Source organism: Trichogramma pretiosum, unplaced genomic scaffold, assembly GCF_000599845.2.
Source record: "Trichogramma pretiosum strain Unisexual culture from Peru unplaced genomic scaffold, Tpre_2.0 scaffold3, whole genome shotgun sequence".
Lineage (NCBI taxonomy): Eukaryota > Metazoa > Arthropoda > Insecta > Hymenoptera > Trichogrammatidae > Trichogramma > Trichogramma pretiosum.
Window position 1 is genome coordinate 185,320 of NW_019641698.1, and position 20,488 is coordinate 205,807.

At 43.5% G+C, this 20,488-nt stretch overlaps 2 protein-coding genes across 6 annotated transcripts; one reads left to right on the forward strand and one right to left on the reverse strand.

Annotated features, from left to right (window-relative positions):
* Positions 1–1,809: 1,809 nt before the first annotated feature.
* Positions 1,810–17,681, reverse strand: LOC106651649 (adenylate cyclase type 8-like). Of its 5 annotated transcripts, none has more exons than XM_014370270.2 (18): positions 17,481–17,681; positions 13,026–13,467; positions 9,074–9,303; positions 8,830–8,987; positions 8,558–8,759; positions 7,909–8,099; positions 7,648–7,840; positions 6,128–7,104; positions 5,795–6,058; positions 5,618–5,715; positions 5,183–5,399; positions 4,846–5,108; positions 4,405–4,767; positions 4,090–4,327; positions 3,880–4,006; positions 3,705–3,811; positions 3,364–3,627; positions 1,810–3,298 (listed from the first exon to the last, which is right to left on the reverse strand). In XM_014370270.2, exons 2-18 carry the CDS (start codon positions 13,082–13,084, stop codon positions 3,089–3,091), a joined length of 4,161 nt encoding a protein of 1,386 aa, XP_014225756.1. In that variant the 5' UTR covers positions 13,085–13,467; positions 17,481–17,681; the 3' UTR covers positions 1,810–3,088. The 5 variants fall into 5 exon arrangements, with proteins under 5 accessions (XP_014225756.1, XP_014225757.1, XP_014225755.1 ...); XM_014370271.2 differs by having other exon boundaries at positions 17,301–17,681; XM_014370269.2 differs by having other exon boundaries at positions 17,064–17,681.
* A 1,035-nt stretch (positions 17,682–18,716) lies between these two features.
* On the forward strand, positions 18,717–20,455 carry LOC106651364 (ATP-dependent RNA helicase has-1-like). The gene is made up of 4 exons (XM_014369817.2): positions 18,717–19,093; positions 19,316–19,483; positions 19,557–19,718; positions 19,806–20,455. The coding sequence occupies exons 1-4, from the start codon at positions 18,920–18,922 to the stop codon at positions 20,154–20,156; spliced, it is 855 nt and encodes a 284-aa protein (XP_014225303.1). The 5' UTR covers positions 18,717–18,919; the 3' UTR covers positions 20,157–20,455.
* The last annotated feature ends 33 nt before the right edge of the window (positions 20,456–20,488 follow it).

Sequence of the window (20,488 nt, forward strand, 5' to 3'; positions counted from 1 at the left end):
GAAGTCGAAAAGTTACGGAAAAAGGATTGTAAAACAATTTGTGTATAAAATAATCGTAGCAAATAATAGCAAAATTTTTATCGCCTCAATGTTCGATAACACGATAAAACTTTCTGACTTAGCAATACTTGAAAATTGTACATTTGTATTTTTCAGGCATACATGCATATACAAATATATGTATGTGTACATACGATATAGTGAATCAAAAATTTGAATTTTTTCCATCAAGTTCATTAAATTTTGATTATATTAGTGATTTATTTATAATAAATAATTATTGATTTTATGAATAAGTAATATTGTAATTAGCTATTCTATTATTTATATTATGTAAAATAAAGAATATTGTTGAATTATAGACTTTATGCTTTTTATTTTTTTAGATTGTTTAAAAAATTGAAAAAAACGTACTTTTAAGCATGAGAGTACAAAATAAATGAAATTCGTATAAATATTTTTTCAATTCGTATTATTTCGGCCAATAAACAAAAAAACTGATATTTGTACCAAACTTGTAACATGCAAATATATTTTTATCAAAAATGCAGACGTTCTTTGCTAAAAAAAAAAGATTAAAAAAGAGTTGTCTCGACGGAGTTTGTTTTGTGACAAAGGCTTTACACACAACTTCAAATTAAAAAATGAATGATATTAGAAATCTTGAATTAGTAAAAGCGCATACACTGCCATAAAATGTGATTATTTTTAAAACTTCGTATATAAGAAAATAATAAAATGTCTAAAAGAAACATGTTAGGCACTGCCGATTGTACGTAAATGAGTCGCGATTCCACGTATTTTTTCATGACGCCTCTCGACCGACGATGCGTATTCTCAAATTAAAAATATTGAACGTACCAAGAAAAGAAAGAAATAGAAAGATGTAATGATTATTTGCGTGCTACGGACACGCCAATAAAAAAAGAATACCGCTTTGGTGAACCTTGGGAAAAATTTTGCGTTCAAAAATAAAATAAAATGTGTTCAGACTTTCAAATAAATATAGTAAAAAAGAAGGCAATCAACCTATCGACAAATACTGGAGTTATTTTTTAAATGTTGTAAATCTAAAAAAAAAACGCATAAAGCTTCGAGCTGCCATGTAATAAATGTATGAGCGTGCATATATCTATATACGTGCCAGTGCCTTTCAACTATGTAAAAAATTTCTCAAACTTTTGGAGAAAATCCACCGCTTACAAATTGAGATCGGACACCAAAGAGTATACACACATAGTAAAGAAATCGTCTCATTCTCCCGAAGAATCGAAATGAAAGTCTCACATCAATGATAATTAATATCTAAATATTATTGTAAACTTACGATATCAACAGAAATCTGTGTGTGTTCGTTTAGTTTGTCGTCGATGCGAGAAGACTAAAAAGATATCATAATTTGCGAGCGGAGTGTGTAAATATTTTGAAATTGTTAATAATATGCGTATAAAAAGAAAATAAAACAATCGTCGAACGCTGCAAGCAACATTTATTGTAAGATAGATACGCGATGCAAACCACACACGAGAGCTTATATCCAGGATCACCGTGTCATCTTATCACGACATAATTCAGTTTTTCTCCATACTAGAAAATCTTCAATTACCTAATTACGACCTTAGACACTATCGAAATATTATATATTGTATGCATCATATTGAATCCGCGAAAATCGTACCGTCACGCCACGAGTTATGTATTTGATTAAGAATTGTATTGTAATGGAGTCACCGAATAAACACTGCATATTATATTATATATTACAAAAAACAACGAGAGTATTTCAATTTTTTTGATCATTTATAATTTTTTCGTATAATATAAATATACATCTCATAATTATAATCATAATTATATTTATCTTGCCTCTCTTAAAACGCTAAGAGTTTTCTTACATATATTTTAATTTTACAGCTTGTTTTACTTTATAATATAATATAATGGGCTGCCTGCAGCGGGATATTTATAAATTCTAATTTACGATTATCTCATTATTATATATATACGAAAACGTATACAGAGCAGATTGAATCATTTATGCTTAAATACATCGATGGGTCGAAAAAGAGAGAGAGAAATGGAAGAAAGATAGAGATAGAGCAAAAACACAATTTCACAGCTCTTGAAATTCTCAACGATGCTGCTGCGCTCCGTTGCGAGCAGCATACATGGAACAATTACATTGCGCATTATCATCGAAAACGAGAACCATCGCCTCGCGAGGTCAAGATCGCAATTTCACGAGTATTTGAATAGATAATACGCGTATATACGATATTTTCTGTCTTTCTAGATTAGTTCGGAAGAGAAGATAACCAGCAACTTCTATATCTAGCGTTGTTTCGACATAAGACTTGCCGCGAGGTCTATAAACACACGCGCACACATCGACGCGGGGGAATTAGGGTCGACGACGAATAAGAAATTAATCGCGTTCATAAGTGCTTTTAATAAAAATTATAAAAATAAAAAGATAAGCGAGTACATTTTGGTCCATTGAGAGAGACAGAGAGAGAGATTGAGGAAAGTAAGGAAATTTTCGCGTAGAGAGCAAAGAAAAGGAAAAAAAGGGCCATGAAAAAAAGTCTCCGAAAAAAATGCATGCATATAAGCGCGAGCAGGCCTGTTTTATAATATATATAATAAATAGAAATATATCAGAAGTAGGGCGATAGGTCCTGCAATCGCTCGAGCCCTATATATATAAATACGTAAGTCTAAGGCGCGTCTATCATTTTTTGTTTTTTGTTTTTTTGCTTTGTTTCTTACTGCGCGGTCGTCGCGATTATTCTATTTCCAACTACCGACTGCTCTAAATGTGTTTCGCTAACGCACTACTATACACCCCCCTACGTACGGAGATATCGATCCTACCGATTTATTAGACATTTAGAACGAGCATCATCGTTATGCTTTATACGTCGGTCCTCTTGGCAGCGGGCTGCAGGAAGCGCTTGACCAGCGAGCCGCGCGACGGATCGACGCGATGCTCCGGGCTCTTGGCCTCGCCCTGCTGCTGCTGATGAACCGGACTGTGCAGACTGCTGCTGCCGTCGCGACCTATCGTGGCACCGCGCAGAGGCTCGTGTCAGTGCGGATCGGCGTGTATCTGTTTTCTGCGTGCCTGCACCACCCCGTAGACGACGGCGGCGAGGCTGCGACAGCCGCTACGGCCCCGGGTCGTGCCCTCGGTGGCGGCGTTGATCTTGCCCAGCACGAAGTACGTCTCCATCGTGCCCTTGCCCTTGACCTCGATGGGGCCGCGCTTCTCCGTGCGGTAGCCGCGCGTGTCCAGGTACTGTATAAAGATATCGAGATACAATTGGGCCAATGGGATCAAATTTATATCGTTATTGTACTCACGGCGGCGATGTCGGCGGGCACCTGTATCTTGCCCATGACGCCGGTCGAGTCCATGCGCGAGGCCAGATTCACGGTGTTGCCCCAGATGTCGAAGACGGGCTTGCGCGCGCCGATCACGCCGCCGACGAGGGGCCCGCAGCTGATTCCCACCCGCAGATCGAAATTGTTGAACGAGTGCACGTTGACGTCCTCGAGGCGCTGGCGCATCGCCACCGCGTAATCGATCAGCCGGCAGACGTGCTCCATCTCGTCGGCGTTTTTCGGCTGCGTCCATATAGAGAGATACATCGATTTATTATAAATTTAAAAAAAAAAATTAGGATTAATTGGGTGTTACGAACGTTTCGCGACGGATTGAGTCCGGACGCGGCCATGTAAGTGGCGCCGACCGTCTTGATCTTCTCGATGCAGTGGAAGCGTTTCTCGTCCAGCAGCTCGTCGAAATCGGCTGATGATAAAAAGAAAAGGTTTTTTTTTGTTTGTTAAGAGGAAAAATAAATTCGATATGGCGCTTACCGATGATCTCGTTGAGCAGACGAATGCACTCCATGCCTTTGTTGACGTCCTCGGAATAAAACTCGGTGAAGTTCGGAACGCTCGCGAACAGCACGCCCACCTTCTGTCGGGCCTGCGAGTACAATTCCTGACCAAAAAAATAATAATATAGTATTCATTTCTGAACGAAAAATCGTCGGGGCAAATTTTCTATAATATATATAGGCTCACCTCGGACGGTCGCTCCTGCGACAGAAAGTGATGGGCTATGTAGTCGGGCAGTATGTTCTTGATGAGCTGCATGTTGTTGTTGCGCGACTCGATCATGTCGGACAGTTCGCGCTCGGCCTGCTGCTTCCACAAAAAGTCCATTCTCGAGGTGAGCTCGACCAGTCGGCCGTGATAAGTCACGAGAATGAGAAAGATCACGAGGAATATGACCATCTGCGCCGACAGCGGAATGGACATTCTGCGCAATAATTATTTGTGTATCAATTTTTGAGTAAAATCGCTGAAGGACGATCGAGTCGCGCTGTCACTACTCACGCCTCCTGATCCTGATAGTTCCTGCTGGAGAACCTGTCCTTGGACACGACGAGTATGAGGACGGCGTAGACGATCACGATCATGGTCGCGAGGGCCGTCTTGATGAGGTAGTAGAGCTTGAGGGCCGAGGCGAGCGCCACGAGGCACAATATCCACGTGAACACTATGTACTCGGATCGCAGACACTGCACCTCTTGCAGGATCTTGCGATCCGGCTCGTGTTGTTGTTGTTTATCGTCGTTGTTGCCTCCTTCGCTCAACGTCGTCGTCGTTGGAGCGAGCTGCTGTCGTTTTTGACGATGATGACCCAGCTGCTCGCCGTGATGGTGACGATGACGGTGGCGATGGCCGTCCTCGTAGTATCTGCGAGCAAAGAGCGAGGAATAACGACTCGTCCATTGGTATTTCTTTTTTTTGTACGAAATATTTGTGAATAATTACCTGAGATGATCTCGGTGTCTTCGCGACCTGACCAACGTCGAGTGGTCGATTTTCTCCGTCAGATTACCCACCTCGTCGGCCAACTGATTCTTTTCCTCGGCGAGCGCGGCTTCCAACAAATTCAGAAGCAGATTGTCCGCTCTACGGGCGTCCCTCAAGGACTCCTCCATCGGTTTGTCGGACGCCGTTGGTAGCGGTGTCGCTCGTTGACGCTCGAACAGCGCCGAATCCTGTGGAACCTGTTGCTGCTGCTCTCCACCGTTCTTCACATCAATCCAAACGTTGATTTATCTACTTTCGTTAAAAAAAAAAAAAAAGTAGTGTAGGTCGAACTCACGACTGGACAGGCGATGGCACCGATGACCGAGGTGAGGGCCATGAGGCCGATGACACCGCAGATGAAGACGGTGCGCCGCTGCTTGTTGTGCACCAGACTGGAGCTGAGCCTCTGCTGGGACTGGGGCAGCGCCTTGAACTCGTCCGCCATGACGAGCACGGAGGAGCCGACCAGCAGCAGAGTCGTCGTCGACAGAGCTATCATGAGGATGGCGCAACTGCGCGTATGTACATAAAGAAAACATGAAAAAAGCTCGGCTTTTTAATAAATGCGACTCGATGTACACAAAAGCAGTTTTTCAATTGTAATGTCGAGTTTGTATTTGCCTCGAAGGGATACGTGATATATTAGTTTTGTTGGATATTACTCGTACACATCGGTACAAAGTTTGACAGAGAGAAAATGAAATAATAAATAATCGTGTATAGAGCTTACTCGGGTATGATGATGGCTTGGCACACTGCGATGAACATCCAGATGACGAAGCAGCAGATCATGTTCGACTTGAACATGTCCTCGCGCAGCTGGCGAAACTGCCAAATCACACAATCTCATTATGCACACGATTACTCCCAAATTATATATAAAAAAAAAACATAATATATATCAAACCTTCGACTCGAGAGTCTCGTCGTTGTATCTCAGCGTCCAGGGATTGATGTTGGCTATCCTCATGCGCTTGTTGCTGATCGTCTCGATGCCGCCGCTCAAGCCGCCGCCCATGGCCTTGGACGTCTTCTCGTTGGCCGAGCCGCCTCTGGCGTTGTAGCTGCCGCTGTTGTTGTTGTTGAGCTGCTGCTGCTCGGCGCTCTTGGACGACGCGGCGTCGTCCGCGTCCAGATCCTCGAGATTCGTCACCGACGTCGAGCTGTTCAACTGTCGCAGAACAACGACGTCATTATTAGTCAAGCTGCTTACCCAGGTCGAATCGTTGTCGCAGCTTACATTTTCGAAGGGTATCTCGGGGGTCCACTCGACGGCGATCTCCTCGTCGTTGTTGCTTTGCTGTGGCTGTGTCGATTGGGCTTGCGGCTGCAGCAGTTGAGTACCACCAGCTTGGGTCGTTATCGTAGCCGCCGCTTGGCAATTGTTGACGCCCGCGCCCTGCGCCATCGGATTCGCCTGCACCTGCAGTCGATCGCTCATCTTGAAGCTCTTCTTGGTGCGGTTCTCCTGCGATCCCGCACCAGCACCATCGGTGGCGTCCTGCTGCTGGGGCCAGATCTTCGGTCGCGACGAGTACCTGCGCCTCGACCTCAACGGCTCCACTTGCTTAATGAGATAAGTAACGACGTTGCGATCCTTGAGATAATTGTCGCGCTCCGCACCGTTGCCCGGCTCCACTTCGTACACGTCGTTCAGACACCTGAGCGTGTCCTCGCTTATGTGCACCCTGCCCGGTATCCCACCGCTCTCCAAATGATTGGCCAGGGTGACGTCGTACGACCAGACGTCGAACTGCCACTTGCGCAGCCCCAGAACGCCGCACAGCACGCTGCCGCTGTGTATGCCGATGCGCATGTTGAGATCGACCTTGGTCGTGTAGCGCACGTCTCTAATAGCGCGGATCATGTGCAGGCCCATCTCGACGCAGCAGTGCGCGTGATCGGCACGGGCCACCGGCAGACCGCAGATGCAGTAGTAGCAGTCGCCGAGGAGCTTGATGCGCAGGCAGTGATTCTCGGCGGAGAGCTTGTCGAAGCGCGCGAACAGATCGTTGAGGACCTTGACGAGCTCCTGGGCGCTGCATTGGGAGGCCAGGGCCGTGAAACCCTTGATGTCGGCGAACAGGATGCTGACGTTCTCGTAGCGATGGATGTAGATGCGATGGAACTGGTTGGGCTGGAAGCTGATGGGGCCGCCGCGGGCGGTCTCGCGCGCGATGTCCCGGATCATCTCCTTGGCCACGAAGTCCGGCAGCACTGGGGCATAGAATATGTGTGTTATTCGATCGATAACGTATACGTGTGCGATATAGAAGAGAAAACTCGAATAAAAAACGATCGTATATAGATACGTCGGTGTTGCAGCTGTATTATATTATACAGGTGAGAACGTATATATAATATAATATGGGGTGTACGATGTAGGGTAAAAGGCGCTCCGCTCTCGGGGCTCAATCGACTGTGTCGACGAGGAAAATCCAGTGACCCTTTGGACGTCGTCGTCGTCGTCGTTGACCATATGTGTTGTTTTGTGCTGCTGCTGCTACTCTAGTCATCATCATACGTACGTATATAATATATCGTACGAGGCACACAGGCAACGGATGAGCGACTCCGTATATCACGGGCCAACGAGCCCACTGGCCTTTAATTTGAGCGATATATACCTTCCTTTTTTTTTTAATTTTCTTTTCATTTATTTTTTATTTTTGTTTCATTATTATTGAAAATGTGGCCTAATTTCGGCCTCGCGCTTTATATATTATACCGAGATTATTGTCACACATGATATATACGTACCGGAGAGCAACAGCTTCTCCTGTCGATTGTTCTCGTTCTGGGTGCGCTGGCGCGTCTCCATCGAGCGGTGCGTCTCGAGGAAGGCCTGGCGCTGGCCCCGATCGGTCAGGTACTTGGTGTACAGGCCGGCGAGATTAACCGCGAAGTACAGCAGCAGATTCGTCGCCACCATTTGCGCCACGCACGGCAGGTCCTACCAATAAAATACAAATAAAAAAGCTCGTATATTTTACGCGAAAGCTCGCATTTTTTTTTTAGTACCTCGTGATGTCGAGTATCGTTGAGCACGGTGACGAGGGCGATCAGCAGGTGGGTCAGGGCGGTGCCGAAGCCCGCCAGCACGCACCAGCGCAGCGGCAGCGGCAGCATCGCGTACGGCGCGTACACCACGAACAGTATGTACCACATGAGGCGCTGCTGCGTCAGGAAGTTCAGGCCCGCAACAAAAAAGCCTGTCGAGCCAACGTAAGTGGCATTAAATGTCAAAAGATGCAAAACGACGACGACGAAAAAAAAAAATCGGAGCTTTTTCTACGTGCAGCTACTAGGCACTCGAGCAATCAATTTACTAGTTTGTGTAACGTCGACGCTCGGTTATCTCATTTTCTTCTTTTCTTTATTGCGAGTGCATCTACTCCATCGTGTACAATTGAATTTACCTATACGCGCATCGATTGCAGCGAAATAATAAAGAGCGAGCTTTTTTCCCCACTTTGCCTTGGGGGGTTTTTTTTTTCAACGCACTCGCAACAAAAAAAAAAGAAAAAAGAAAGCTGTACTATTTATGAATCAAAGTGTGTTTGTGCAAGAGCGCGGGCCACTCACGCAGCGATCGCGTATATACGATATAGATCAACGGTAAAAAAAGCAAAAAAAAAAGAGAGAAAAAAATACATAAATGGAAAAGTACCCTGGGAATTGATGAGCAGCCAAGTGAATATGGACGCCCAGTAAAGATAATTGTTGGAGAAGCAGCGCCACCAGCCGAGGCCGCACACCACGACGTTGGCGACGATGCAGCAGAGCGACCAGGCCAGCGACTCGTAGAGGCCGCCCGCGCCCGTCTGGCCGTCGGGCTCGCGTCGCCACAGCCAGATCGAGATCAGGCATGCCTATGCGGATAAGAAGCGACAACGATGTGAATTAGCCACGGTAAAATAAGATATATCGCGAGAAACTCACCTTCAGAAGCAAATCGATGATGTTGAGCATTATGAGGGACTTTTGACGCTGTCGATTCGAGTAGAGCAGGTAGAGATTTTCCAGCTGCTTGTTGTGAAAGCTATTGGTGAGCGACGGACAGAATATTCCGCGATACAGTCGGCCCCTCTTGAACACGTCTATATCGACAAAAAAGCACACGCACGCGATTGGATGTAAAGAAAAAAATTTGAGCTTGCAGCTGCTGCGATGTACAATAACGTACCCTGCTTGTCTTGGGCGCCGTCGTCGCCGCGAAATCCGCCGCAGTCCGTGTCCACGGAGGCGTCCGAGGACTTCTTGGTGCGCTCGTCCATCTCCTGGGTCTCGAAGTCCTCCGGGTCGGCGCTGGGCTTGCCCTCCTCCCAGGCGGCGAGGCTCTCGCGCCCGAGCCGCTCGGACGTGAGCTTCTTCACGGCTTTGATCCATAGCTGCTTGCGCGGCGAGATGCTCAACCTGTTGGTAAGACAGCAAAGACAAAAAACAAAGAGAATATAAATAACGAGCGAGTTTTGAAAAAGTCGCGTTTTGTCATCGTCGTCGTCGTATAATCATCGAATTTTCGCGCGCCCGCCCGTGAGAAAGAGAGAGTCTTTTGAAGTGCACGAGAGAGCGAAACTCGAGCTTTTTGCCACACTTTCGAGCGCGCGCGCGACCGATGAATCAGAGCCGAGTGCCGCGACGCGTCGCGTAAATTTTGCATCATTACGCGTCTAAATTGTTCGCGCGCGCACGCATCGTAAATGTTCGCGAGGCGCTTATTCGCGTTGTCGTCGGCTTCTCTTCTCGCGCGCGAACAACCGTCCATTACGATTTATGCGCGTGTCGTATTATATAGAGACAAGCGAGAGAGCGAGCGAGCAAGCAAGAAGATATAAAAAAATAACAAACATCGTTAAATTACAGACGAGCTATAATTTTTCCATTTAAATTCCATAATAACAAGTGGCCGTCCGTTACACACTTACACTCGTTTCCTACCAACACGGTTACTCAGCGCGTACGTACTATAATTAGACGAAGGAAAAAAAAAGTAAAAAATAAATAAATAAATAAATAATAATAAAGCTCGACACGATATTACGATGTAATACGTACGCGTTGTCGGCCTCCTCGACTTTCAAATCGTCGACGCTCGAGCTTTTGATCGTCGTCGTCGGCGGCTGCTGCTGCTGCTGCTGCTCCATTGCCCGGCCGCCCGCTGCGCATCGTTGTGTAGCCGCGAGCTTTTTCGAGTAACGAATGCGCTCTCGACGACGACAATATTTGATTTTTATATGTATGTACACGTATTGTCAAATTGTGAGCAAGGGACATGCGCGCGCGACAACAAAACTGCACCCACACCGATGCACCAGCAGCAACAGCAGCGAGCGATCGACTTGGAGAAACGAGAAGAGAGAGAGAGAGAGAAAAAGTCATATAAATGCGGTCTACGTATGTGTATATATGCGACGATGATGGGCGCGATCAGTAGCCGTGGATGGCTGGTTGGTTGGCTGGTTGGCATACACACGATATACATTTTTAGTTTCACCGAATAATCCGATAAATCAATAAATTGTCGCAGCCGCGCGTTTGTGTTATATATGCCATGGTGTATGTGAGTGCGGCTGCTGCTACTGCTATGCATCTCACTAACTCTCTCTATGTATATGAATCGAGCGTTGGCAATGTTTATTATTAAAACGCCTTATCACCTTCCGTATAAATAGACGGTACGGTATGGTACGGTGTGTTGGTGTCGTATCCATTGCTGCACACGTGCACATAACGTATAGAGCGAGAGTTGGCCCCAAAGCGCAATTAAACGACAATTTTGCACCGACGATCGGCCTTTATACATTTTCCCATATATATACCGCTCACTGGATATATAAACGAGCGAGATGCATGCATACACAGCGAGATCGCAACGTGTGTGTGCCTCTCGAATCGGCAATCCGAACTTCGCGCGAGCCGCGTTTTATTTTCGTCGACTTTCGAATATCGCGCGACTGACGAATCGATTTATGTATGTTGTTTTTTTTCACCAGACTGTCTTTGTGCGCGCGCTATTGTAAAATAATGGCAACGCGCGAGTCGGAGAAAAGAATTAGCGCGAAGTTTGTGCGTGTATAAGGGTGGGAGGAGGAAAGAGTTGGATGAAAAATATTTTATAAAAAAAAACTGCAAAAAGGTGATCTTATGAAAAAAAGCGTAGAAAATTACCCCTTTTTTATATCAATTCTCTTTAGTCGAAACTTTATTTATTCATTTTGTGGGCTAATCGAGACAAATTTGCGTGTGATTTCGAAAAAAAGTTTTAATGTTATCAACTGTCATGCAGCGTCACGAGCGCGCTCACTTTCAAATCTTAATTACGACTGAATTAGAGTTCGAATTTTTCGACAACATTTTTAGGATGAGCAAAGGCAGTTCGACAGTGCAACGCGTACAATCCAAGGCCATCAAAAGAGAGGAACAGCATGAAAAATTTGAGAGATGATTCTTGTGCCGAAATCATAATTCCCAGTATATAATGGGGAGAACTTTCTATCCGAACTAATTATTGTAAGGTTTAGTCGATATTATTAAATGCAGTAACGTAATACGTGGTAATTACGTTTATGAAAACTGCTTAATTTTAATCGGTTACCTTCGGTGACGTATTAAATACTAATCTGAAATGGTTTTGCCACTTGCGAGTTTGCAATGTGCCATCTATCGATGGAATCGGAAAGTTCGTAATCAAATGTGACACCTTCGATCAACATAAATTTTGTCTGCGATACAAAACTAATTTTACTAATCAACAAAATAACTCATTTTTTAAATCGATAAGTACAGTTGTTAAGAACGAAACTATAACAACGCGCGTCGGACATATACGCTATCGAGAGAAGACGCGTGTATAGGCCAAGCTCGCTGACGAACACGAAGCTTTAAACGACGACGGCTAAGACTCGCTAGTAGTAGTATCGGCCAAGATAAATAAATGTATTTTCAAATCTTATCGCGTGTATGCACGTTTATATGTGTGTGTGTGTGAACGAGTGCACGCCGCGCGCCGTTTAGTTAAAAAGCACAAGACTGCTGCGACGGGGTCGAATCCTACATGTATTATATACAAATATAAAATATCGCGTCTTCCAGTTGAATATAGACGTATAAATTCGAACTACAGCTGCAGCAGCTGACATCGTCGGGCGTTCGTAAAGACTTGCACGTGTTGCGCGTGGCTCGTTACACAATATAGATATATATGGTAGAGGCGTTAGCACCCGATTCGCTCTCCTATTTATTTTTTGCCCGAAAATTAGATTAAAGCCGCGTTGGGATGATTAAGTAGCTACGTCGCTGATTTGTTGCGCTTTCCCCCCCATCGTATGCAGTAGAGTAGGTTTTATGCGTGCGGAATCGAGAGACGCAAGCTCGCGTCGCGCGCAAAGTCTAGTGGCATCAAAAATAGTTGTCATATCTCAGCCCGTTACTCTTTCTCTATCTCTCTCACGCTTAATATACGTACGAATAGTTCAAGGCTGTATGCTTATTTAAATGAATTATTAAAGATCCGAGCGCGCGTTTATATTAAAAGAGTCACGCAGTGAAATGTTTGCCAGGTATACATGTAGCGCGTGCAAAGAATGAAAAAAAAAAGATTTCAGGTACAAGATTATAATAAGCACGATGGCTTAATTTTAAAATCGAAGCCCTTTGACGCTTCCGCATTGACTTAGGTGGTAGGCGTTCATATGACGTGACACCGTAATAACTTAACGACAATAATACCTCGATGGGGCCCTCGCCCATATTATGAGCAGCAGCAGCAGCACACCTAAACCGCCTTACCGGCTAAAAGCTCTCACCACCGCGCGCTGAACTTTTGGCAGAACGAGACATTTTCAAGTATCCAAGAGGCGGAAATACGCGAAGATATATTTGGCCGTTTTCTCTCGACTCGTTGCTGCTACTACGTGCCCCGACTTGGCTACTGCAGCAGCGGCATAGCTCCTTGTTTCATTTTTTTTTTGGTCTTTGTTTCGTCGCTTCTTCATCTTTCTTCGACTCTCTCTCTATATCGACGCCTCTTACGAAAAGTAGGAAGTTTACATTTAACTTAACACGTAAACTACCTACTTTTCGTAAGAGGCGTCGATATAAGGTACACAAGTGGCTTCTTCAAATAATAAACTTACTCGTTAATGCCGGTGACGTCGCTGTCCAGCATCATGCTCCAGGTTTGCTCGGTAATCATTGTCCCATCGGAGTTGGACTACGCATCACCACCTGCGTCGTCGTTGTTGTCGTTGTCGTTGTTGTTGTTGTTGCGTCTCTTCTTCCTCCGTGATCGTCCGAGCGACGTCGTCCAGCTCGTCCTCGTCGACCGCACTGGTGCAGCGGATCTTTCCCGCTCGTTGCCAACATGTATTTCTTTTTCCTTTGGCTCTTATTTTTCTTCTTACGACATATCCCGCGGAGCGACTCGCGTGTCGCGTTATCAGCGCCAACAACAGCGAAATCCGATGTGTAATTACTCCAGCAGCTTTTTTTCTTCCTTTCTAATTGCCCCCGGCCCCCCTTCGAGTGGATATACAGCTATTTCTGCGCTGCTTTCTACGGCTATGTAGCTTCGAAGATCTGTGGACAGACGTAGAGCTTTTAATGGGGAGAGGTAGAGACTTACGCACACGTGCCACTGTGTATATGTATGCGTTATATAATATATGTATACGCGGATCGTACATGATTTAGCGTACGGACGACGACGGGATTATATTTATTAATCTAATGTAGGACGACGTCGCGGAGATGGAGGAGGTGTTTTTGAGAAATTTTACACTCTAACGCCCGGAGCCAATTCGTTAAGTCGTTGCTCGCTAAAACTAACGATGATAATAGGATGGCGCTCGTATAGAATATACATAAGAGCGCCGAGTGATTAATTAGCGCGAAACTTTGGGATCGCAGGCCGTAGGGCAGAGTATATTATAATATAATCTCGCGCGCGCTTTATACCCTAAATATATATAAAAGTGATCGTACGCGATCTGGTACGTAGGAAAAAATAAAGTATAGCTGAATTTTCGGGCTATATTTACAAACGAGCGTATATACGCGTGTACGTATGATATGGATTTTTGACAAAGTCCAGAGAGAAAGAGTGCAATATATCGGAGTCCAAACAAAAGTTGGAGCAAATACATGGATACGCGTGTTCTGCTGCTACTGCTGCTGTCTGTACTTGTACAATCTGTATATAAGTATATAGGCATGTGAACTACTGCATATCCGAGAGGTAGTTTTGCGAAGCTCGACGTCGATATAGATGTACGTTATATCCCGCTCGCTCGCCTTTGAGTCACGGTTTATTTGGAGAATCGCAAAAGTCTGCGCGCACACGTATTATTCTCTCTTTCTCTCTCGGCAGATCGCTGTTCATATTATATTATTATTGCCGACGGGCATATATGATGATGCAGTAGCAGGTCTGGAGAATCGAAACCGTAATAAATACCATATAGTTAGGTGTGATGCATATAATGTATCATAATATCCTCGCGCGCGACCGAATCGACATTTTCGAGGCAAAATCTTTCTCTTTCTCTTTTTTTTATCATCGTCCATGAGCGGCGTCACGTACGAGAGCGATCGAAAAGTTACGAAATCGTTATGCCGAATGTATATCGGATAGGCGCGATCGTCGTCCTCCCAATGATACTCTTGCTACATCGAGCGCGCGCGACGATCGGCTGCGCGAAATTGTCGCACTCGATTCGCGACCGTCTCTCTCCACTTTTCACGCAGTCTAGACGTCGGAGCGCGTGAGTGAAATTACGATTGTTATATGCGTAGATATACTGCGATCCTCGTAGCGTAGCCGCATGCACAATCGGTGCGTATCGAAGAGCATCGACGATGCACTTTTCGTTCGAGGCGTATGGCCGATTCTCTGCGTGAAATTTTTGATAATCATTTTTCACAGATCCCATGTTGGCGTATTGATATAACTCACGCTTGTTACTCGTATTTCAATAATTTGTTAACTCGGACTTCTGAGTGACTGTTGCGGGCGGGGGGAAAAAGTGATGGAGAGGCTTTTTTCTGGAAGCTGTCCAAAACTTTTAGAAAAATAAACATACCGAAAGAGTCTATAAGCACTCGTTCGGAGAACAATTTACACGGCTTTTTTTCAATGTCAATTGATAACTTTAGGCATTCTTTTTAGAGTCAGCCCCTGAGTCCAATGGCCACGAGAAAACAAAGAGTTTCTTTTCTTTGATATTTTTTTCTTCAAAAGCTCATTATTTTTTCTCAAAGTCACTCAGGGCTGAATTAAGAATCATTTGAAATACCTCGGACTTAGGACCTCTAAAAAATTCTACAAAAATTCTGAGACATTTCCGACATTATTCAATTGTGCAATTCCTTGGATTTCACGGAGAATCGACCATATATATATATGTCCAACTGTGGTCAAGGCGTCGACGTCGTCTTGTACTCGCAGCAGCGCATAAATATATACAATCGAATACGTAATAATCGCTCGTCGCCGCTCGTGTTGTTATTGTGTTTTTTTTTCTCTTTTATCAATCACGAGGATTCGCGCGCGCGCGACGATCCTATTGTATGATGCGGCGCGTTAACGGCCCCAGATTTTCTCGCGCTTTTCTCCTTCTGCACTATTACTGCTGCTGCTGCTGCTGCTGCTGTTGCTCCGTTCGGTCGTCATCTTATTTTCCTTTGAGAAAAAAAAACTCCGGACTCGATGATTCTCTCTCTCTCTCTCTCTCTATATATCTATATCTATAACGCGCGTGTATAGACGCGTCGACGGCGCCGATATTAGAATAGAAGCGTGATTTTGACGTATGGATTTTTAATTGCTCTCAGGCAGCAGCAGCGGCGGCGGCATAGTTTGCGTGCGCGTTCACATGTCAACGAGGCCGCACCGCATAGTAGTAGCCAAAGCGCGACTTTTGTTGAAAGAGAGAGAGAGAGGCACGCGTACGTACGTACATCAACGTTTTATGTATATATAGTATATAATGTTTTCAAAATGAAAATGCACAGCAGCAGCAGCAGCAACAACAACAAGCCGAGCGAGCGAGCGGTTTTAAAGAAACAGAGATTAGCTATCGGGCGTCTCTCGAAAGAATTTTAACTCTTTTTCAGCTGCTTCGAGCTGGCGTTTCGAGCTCGAGAGCTCTGCGATTTCGAGGCCTTTTCTGTGCGCCTCTCACTCATTCTCTCTGCTCTGCTGTGTGTGCCTGCACAATCGCAAAAAGGCAAAACATTCACGTATCAAAGTGTGTGTGTGTGTGTGTATGTCCATGTGTGTCCGTGCGCGCCGCGTCAACACCGTGTGCGATGGCATTGTAATTTTTATTAAAAAAAAATTTCACGTATCGGGCGCGCGCGCGCGGGACTATGTGCATCGTCGCGCTTACATTATAATTGTCCCCCGTCGCCGTCACCCGTTACGTTCGTGTGTGCGTTGATACAAAGTCGCGCTAATATCAAGAAGAGAGAGACAGACAGAGACGGGTACGTGTATCGATTGCCCAGCTCTAAGCGGGTGCGCTCGACTATGATACAACGCCAACGAAGACAAGTTCGAATTCGATACGCGATACAGAGTCTCCTCTTTAAATTTCCGATTGGTATATGCAAAATATAACAAGTATTACACGCTTCTCGATCTCCTTTTCGTTTTTTTGCTCCTTCTCAATGCGATCTCTTAATTCCAAGCTGCTGCTGCAGTGTTTAAGTATATTGTAACGTCGAGCACAAATGTTACATTATACACGCACGCACACATATGTAAGTGGGGCTTTTGCACGAACCGAGAGGTACAGGTATATATGCAGAGATCGCGAATTGATCGCGCGGCGATCGGTTATTTACACGCCGCGGCGCGCGGGACAGGTTTTTTGCACAGCTCAAGAGCCGAGTCTCAAAAAACGCGTCACGTTTATCGAGCTTTATACTCTGCGTCTCTGATCCTGCTGTTGCTACGTTTTGTCCTTTTTTTTTCGTTTTTTTTTGCATTTTATGAAGCAGGAGACCCCGAGAGAGTGGACGGCCGTTCCTAAAAATCGTCATTCAGCCGTGGCGTATAATAATAATATATGTTAATTTCCTCCTCGCACAAAAGTCGACTTTTGTTCATTTCGAATACGCGGCCTATTGTGTATCGGAACCGAGATCGAGATGTTGGATTTTACGTCTCTTACCTATATGTATACCACAATGCGTGTTGCGCGCTAAATAACGCGCGGAGTGGTCAAGAAAAAAAAACACACACGCACGAGAAAAGAAAAGAAAAAATAAAAGAAAAGAAGTGTATCCGATGAATCGACGAACTAATGCTCTCTTGCGTCCGAATGCACTAATTTTATCCACTGCATAAAACTAAATAATATTTTTTTTGGTATTTTGACTGACCAATAGATCACCAATATATATATCACCTGTGCACTGTAATAATATAACAGACAACTGCGGATTGTACAATGTTTATCGTATCAATTATAACGACAACACTGCGGGGCCGATACACCAAGTACAAACACACACACTCGACACTCGTAACGCTCGAAAATCGGGCGAAGATCGGCACTCGAACGATGCTCGAAAAATATAATATGTACCCTATAAGCCACCACCGAGAGCGATTCCGCACTTTTCTCCTTTTATCGTTTTCTCGTTGTTAATGTTGTTGTCATCGACGGAGCACAACGGGTCAGACGACACAACGAGGAGGATCGACTTGTATCATCGAGAGAGGAGCAATCGACGAGCGGCAGCGCGAGCGGTAAGCGATACACTGCACAAATCTCGAGTTCCGACGTCGTCGGCTCTGCACGCCGACTCTGTGTGTGTGTGTGTGTGTGTGTGTGTGTTTATACATATATATATATATATATATAGCACATCAGCAGCAGCACGGTCCGAACGCAGTCATCGCATCATCTGTCTCGCTCTTTCTCGCACGCGGGCCGATACGGTCTCTCCGCCACGCTCGACGAGAAACACACGCCGCAAAAATAGCTCCTCTGCGCTCGTCTCGCCGCGCATTCATCGCTGCTGCGAACTCCCCGTGACTATGAACTGACAGACTCTGCGGCAGGAGAAGGAGGAGACCGTATAATATAGCGGCAAAAGAGGCGCGAGATTTGCAATCGAGATGCAGCATCCCATTGTGTGTGCGTGTACTGTAAAGGGCAGCTCCGTACAACGCGACTTCTATTTTGGGCAGTAAATCTCTATCATTTGACACGTTACCGAACCTTGATTTCTTGTTGATCAAAAAAATAATTTTAAAGATTCTCTTCGTCATTCCTCTCGCCATTGTGAAAACGAATAAAAATTATTTATTTGTAATTTTTACTGTTCGACCGCTATAGATATCAGTTCTGTCAAATTTAAAAATACGAAATTTTTATAAATACAATAATTAAATCGAAAAACCTAAGATTTAAAAAAATGTTTAAATAATTAAAATAATAATACATACGTACTTATCGAAATTATGCAAGCTGGAAAATAAAAAGAGAGAGCGATTTTTAATTTGCCGCTATGAAGAGGAATGGATTATTTAAACGAGACATCAAAATAATGTCCTGAGTAAAAGTTGAAATAAACGGTTTTTTGTGATGAATTTTACTTCCCATTTATAAAATTAAATTTTACAATACATTTTTAAGATTATTACAAAGAAACCATTTATAAAAGTATTATTGTTGCTTGGAAAATTGTAAAAGACTCCAAGTATGTTTACAGTTATAAGTATAAATTTTACACATTATATTATCTGTATTATAAAAAATATGAACAATTTTCAATCATCAATCGCAGCTATTATTTCAAATCTGCCGCTCTCGTGGAGAGTTGGCAGCGACGCCGCGGCCCCGCGTCGTCGTGGGCTGGATCTCTGTTCGGTAACTCCTCCCAGCCACGTGCACATATCGAGTCTACTCGAATGTAAACACAGTCATATACTAGCCCCAGAACTGTCACAACTCACACAACATAACCGGCAACTCGTGCTTGTTTTCCGTGTGCACAACATACGCTATACCGTTTCAACATGAGTTTTCTTCAAGTATTACCCCCGACGAAAAAACCTTCCTCGGTGTTGTATACTTATATTAAAAAAAACCGATACACAACGAAAATAATAGTTATTTTCTCCGATGCCAAGAAAGCCGAATATTTCAACGAGCTCATGCGTTATTTCTTCATCAACTCTGTTACCATCCATGTGAGTTTTTTCTACTTTTTTTTTTACTCGTTTAATTGCGAAGTTTGATCATTATTTATCTAGAAGATTTTTCGGCTATTTTCATGTTGATGTTCTTTCTAGGAGTCTTTTGAAAAAAAAAGCAGTAAAAATTTTCAAAAACTGAAATAAAGTTTTGATTTTTGTGTTACCTTTGTAATCTCTTTGAATTCTAGATTTGTTTTAATAAGTTTGTTTTACTAGGAAATGCAAGATCATGAGACTTTAAAGAAGAGTAGGGAACACATTCGTACTCAAGGAGCTGGGATTGTGTTTACTACTAATACAATTATGAATAATAACGTAGCTGAAGATAGATTATTCAAGAAAGATTACACCATCATGCAGTACGACCCTCCAACTAATTTAGAGGTATGTAAAAAAATCATAAGCCATAACAATTTAAATGTGACAAAAGTTTTTATATCTTTTTGAATTTTTATAGTTATTTCTGAGATTGTTCAACAAGTGTCAAGGTGGAAAAAATTCTCTTATATTATTCTTACGTAAAGAAGAAAAAGAATTTTTTCAAAAGTTGAAAGAAACAAATATAATGATTAAAAGAGTATCTTTTAATAAAAGTCTACTTGAAGATATACCATCACACGTAAGAATTAATATTTTATCAAAATTGAAATTAAACTAAATATTACAAAAAGGAAATGATTTAAATAAATTATAATTATAATTTCAGGTATCAAAACTGGTCTACGATGGCATGCCCAGCCCAAAAACATATAAAACTACCACACGACCATATGGAATGTATCAAAAAGAAATTTTTAATATTGACTCATTAAGTTTCGTAGATGAATCAAGAGATCTTAGTACAAAACCAGTTGTTTCTGTGCCCATGCAAGATGCACCACAGAAAATGATACAATTGAATATGATTATGACTTTTCAAAAAGAACAAGAAAAAATGGAAGAGGAAAGTTTGGCAAATGAACGTAAGAGATGCCACAGCACAGATGATGTTTTAAAAGCTAAACCATCTTGTGAGAGTGTGCTGGATAGTAAGCGTACCCGACTCGAAGCTTTGTGAAAGCAATACTTTCTAATTACAATTTATGAATCAACTCTGACAAAATCGTGAATAACCAAACAAACACCTTACGACTATAGCTTATTATACGACTATGCAAAACTTGTCAAAAGTATAGTGCAAAACTACATATTGAGTCTTCATGCATGGATGTACCATAATATACCTTTATATACCATGTATACCATAGAATCAACTGACAGTGCATAAAATAATAGCATGTGTAAATATAATTAGATATAATTTTTCATTGATCTCATTGAGTGTTGAGTACTCAAATAAATGATAAAAAGTACGTATATTGGTGTGTAAATTTACTGAAATTGACAATC

Bases quoted from the DNA above. Each gene is read 5' to 3' on its own strand.
- LOC106651649 (XM_014370268.2), bottom strand. From the start codon at position 10,034: ATGGAGCAGCAGCAGCAGCAGCAGCCGCCGACGACGACGATCAAAAGC. The intron at 8,100-8,557 runs GTACTTTTCCAT...TTGGCTCGACAG, and splicing joins GCTGCTCATCAATTCCCAGG to GCTTTTTTGTTGCGGGCCTG. The intron at 7,841-7,908 runs GTACTAAAAAAA...TTTTATTGGTAG, and splicing joins ACGATACTCGACATCACGAG to GACCTGCCGTGCGTGGCGCA.
- LOC106651364 (XM_014369817.2), top strand. From the start codon at position 18,920: ATGAGTTTTCTTCAAGTATTACCCCCGACGAAAAAACCTTCCTCGGTG. The intron at 19,094-19,315 runs GTGAGTTTTTTC...TTGTTTTACTAG, and splicing joins TCAACTCTGTTACCATCCAT to GAAATGCAAGATCATGAGAC. The intron at 19,719-19,805 runs GTAAGAATTAAT...TTATAATTTCAG, and splicing joins TTGAAGATATACCATCACAC to GTATCAAAACTGGTCTACGA.